The sequence below is a fragment of the Triticum urartu genome, chromosome 2 (assembly GCF_003073215.2).
Source record: "Triticum urartu cultivar G1812 chromosome 2, Tu2.1, whole genome shotgun sequence".
Taxonomy (NCBI): Eukaryota; Viridiplantae; Streptophyta; class Magnoliopsida; order Poales; family Poaceae; genus Triticum; species Triticum urartu.
The window spans coordinates 173,138,744-173,142,445 of NC_053023.1; the positions used below are offsets into that span (position 1 = coordinate 173,138,744).

A 3,702-nucleotide genomic window follows, 5' to 3' on the forward strand; every position below is an offset into this window, starting at 1 on the left:
AGGGCACCATTGAACCGGACTACTACTACCACGTACCATATGGCTCCATCGGTAGCTGCTCCGTACGCGTCTACTACTACTAGTTTTCCACCTTTTCAAACCTCTGATCCCGCCCGCGACCAGTTGATCATAGCCACCAGGCGAACGATTTCGCGCGCGTGCCTCCGGTCTCCATCGCCGTACGTGGAGAGCTCGATCGTAGCTCCCGCTCTCTACCCTTATATAAACCCGAGCTCCCCGATCGGTCATTTCACCAACGGACATTTCGATCCATCCATCAGTTTGATCAATTCATCCGGCTGCTGTCGTGAGCTACCCAACCGTACGTCTCGATCGTTCCGGACCTAGCTAGCTAGCTACCTGCACACTCGTACGTACGGCCGGTAGCAGTACAGATCTCCATCTATCCACGCACGCACACGTACGCCGCTGAGCTTGCTCGACCTAGCTCCATCAATGGCCTCAACCGGAGTTTCCCGTAGGTCCTCCATCATGGCGTCCCGGCTGAGCGCGTCAGCGGAGGCCATGCGCGCGAGCGAGGGGGGGAAGCAGCGACACGCCGTCGTGGGGCGGCGGGTGGAGTACGACGAGGAGTCTCTGGCCGGCGAACCCCAGTACGACGTGTTCATCAACCACCGCGGCGTGGACACGAAGCGGACGGTGGCGCGCCTGCTCTACGACCGCCTCGCGCAGAGCGGCATCCGCGGCTTCCTGGACAACATGTCGATGCGGCCGGGCGACCGGCTCAGGGAGACGATCAGCGCCCGAATCAGCGAATGCAGCGTCGCCGTGGCCATCTTCTCCCCGAGCTACTTCGACTCGGAGTACTGCCTCTGGGAGCTCGCCACGCTCGTAGAGTCACGCAAGACCATCATCCCCATCTTCTACAACATCAAGCCCTCCGACCTCGTGCTCCCCGAGGCCCTCGCCGCCTCCGACGACTACCTCCCGCAAGACGTGGAGCGCTACAAGTACGCGCTCCGCGAGGCCAAGAACACCGTCGGCCTCACCTACGACTCGGCCACAGGGTACGTCACTCATGCATGCATGCATGCATCATTTTCTTCCTCTTCGATATACTAAGTATAATTCCATCTGTGCCGTGAATGTCCACGCGCAAATGCATGCATGCAACCAATTGGGAGCTAACTGTATGCAATGGCAATCTCTGTGCAGGGACATAGCCGAGCTGGTGTCAGCGGCAGCCGACGCGGTGCTGTACCACATGGAAAAAATGGAGAGAGTGCAGAGGAGGGAAACGATCGTTTCAAGGCTCTAATTTTGAACGGAAAATCAACGGCTACTATTCAGCGAAGTACCCGGCTCCACGTCAGGAATAACAAATAGTCGAAGGGGCAGATTAACAGTCAAATAATTAACATGGAGAGGATTCATTCGTTCGTTTTTTTTTTGAGGGGACATTCGTTTTTCTTTGGTTGATTCATTTTCGGCAAATTAAAGTATTAGATTCATGGGTGCATGCCGTAGCCGCCAATGTGTGGTAAAATAAGCTATACGGCTGGCCATGCAGGCACCGCAACTTCAGATTTTGCAAATAATGACGGGCATATGTACATGTACTGCACAAAGTCAAATAATATAGTTCGATCACATATTCCACAATTGTTTCTGTTTACAAAATTTGTGAGGCCTCGGATCTTCACCAATGGTGATCTTTTAACCATGCCCAAACAGCTTCTGTTGATCATGCAGCCTGCGCCCTACGAGCAATGGCATCGTTTCTTTTTGGAATATGTAATGCATATTGTTCTCCGCCCACTAAAAAGAAACAATTGATCTTCCGCCATTTCTAGAGTGCCACAATTATTTTGGTAAGGAACAGATCAGTGTCGTCATCTATGAAAGTATCAGCCTTGTGCTTACCAACTCCTCGAGCTACCGCGCCTCGCGTAGTACTGCTCCCGGGAGCCCACCATGCTCGTCGAGATATGTACTAATGCATAAAGTGAATTAAATTTGAGATTGATCACATATTCCATAATTAATTTTTTTTATGAAATTTTAGGTGTTGGATCTTAACCAATGGTGATCTCTTAACGATGCTCGAAATAGGCTTTCGTGCCGCTTTATAAATAAAGCAACGATGCATACAACCAACATCCAAGTTCTGAAATAGCTTCCGTGGATCCTCCAACTTCCACCTACGAGCCAAGAATGATGTTGTTTCTTTAAAAACAACCATAAACAATGTAGATGTCCTTCGGTTGGCATTTTAATATTATGTTATTTTTGTACATTTTACATGAACCTTGAAGACGATGGTTTCTTCAAATGGAAGTCGAGAAAACCTTGTTTTGGAAAACGTAAAGAACAAAACTTTGTAGCTAAAATATCATGACTCACTTTCCCCTCTAACACCCTGGACGATCACATCCTAGAGCATTTTACCCTCCAACTGGTTTCTGTTACTGCGAACCAACCTGTAGTTGGATGGTTAGAGGGACTGTGGTATCCCTAACCTACCAGGGTTTAAATTCTGGTGCTCGCATTTATTCCTGGATTTATTTCAGAATTTCCGGCGATGCGCATTTACGGTGACTTCGTAAATTTCAAGAACATATGCCGGCTCAGTCTTTCGGAGGTGCTCATAGCGCTTGTGTCTGTACTGATGTTCAAAAAAAAAAACTGGTTTCTGTTACATAAAATCTTCCATAGAGGGTTCTATAAAGTATAACAAAAATCATACATGTACTTCGTCGATGAAGAATATGTTGCCCTTTTTTCACATGTCATAAATGGTTACATTTGGTAGCTAAACTATCATTCACGTAAACTGACTCTTTGTAAATTACTCCAAAACGTAATTGTTTAGAGGGTTAAGTAAGTCTGAAAAAAGTTCGAGTTAATTTCTTGAGGGAAACGCAAAAAAAGAAATCTTGAGGGAAAAAAGTTTAAGGGGGGCAACGCGGATTTATTTTATCCTTCAAGAAAAAAAATACCACTGTACATTTTTGAAGTGTGATCCTGCAATCGACCTGCCTAGAAAATTATAAGGACCTAATGTGTGTGACTCATTACTCACTGGTGTTGATTTCACACATCACGATCCCTACTTTCCGCAAGCTATACATGTGTACTACTGTGTGTACGTGCGGCGGAAGAATATTTTCAATGTCTTATTTTTTTTTCTTTGATGTTTACAGTGGTAGCTGTACGGTACGTGAACAGTAAACCACATGGATTCAAACTATTTAGTCAAGGCACCGCGTTAGATATACTGGAAATTTACTGTGCAAAATTTCACTTGGCATGGATCGATTTCATATTTGAGGGGTGTAGAATGTGAAGATTTTGAATTTCCAACTGCAGAAAAGTAATATGGGTCTGCATGTGAGGTGGTGAGCCCAACAACACATGTTGTCGGTTAATGCAAATTGACTCAAATTCTTGGCAACTAAGTATATATTTTATGATCAATTTTTTTAGATAACTAACCTTGGCTTAGTGGTTGGGCATGCGGTTCTGCAGCCTAACGACCTGAGTTCAATTTCTGAAATTGACATGGTACTCATACTAAAATGGTTGTATGCATTCCTAGTTGGTGAAGAGGCTAGAAAGTGAAAACCTCTCCCATTTTTAAGGTCACTCCTGCATTGGGCGACTCAGACGGGCCGCTACCCTAGCAGCCGCCGAGCCCCGATCTACTCCCTCCTCTCCTCCCGTTGTCGGGCTAAGCCCAAT

General features: G+C 46.6%; 1 protein-coding gene across 1 annotated transcript; it reads left to right on the forward strand.

The window, feature by feature from the left end:
• The first annotated feature begins 269 nt into the window (after nucleotides 1–269).
• Nucleotides 270–1,602, forward strand: LOC125541357 (TIR-only protein-like). The gene is made up of 2 exons (XM_048704793.1): nucleotides 270–1,028; nucleotides 1,177–1,602. Exons 1-2 carry the CDS (start codon nucleotides 457–459, stop codon nucleotides 1,277–1,279), a joined length of 675 nt encoding a protein of 224 aa, XP_048560750.1. The 5' UTR covers nucleotides 270–456; the 3' UTR covers nucleotides 1,280–1,602.
• Nucleotides 1,603–3,702: the final 2,100 nt, after the last annotated feature.

Coding starts and splice junctions, on each gene's coding strand:
- LOC125541357 (XM_048704793.1), top strand. CDS start 457: ATGGCCTCAACCGGAGTTTCCCGTAGGTCCTCCATCATGGCGTCCCGG. Junction 1,029..1,176: donor ACCTACGACTCGGCCACAGG/GTACGTCACTCA, acceptor ATCTCTGTGCAG/GGACATAGCCGAGCTGGTGT.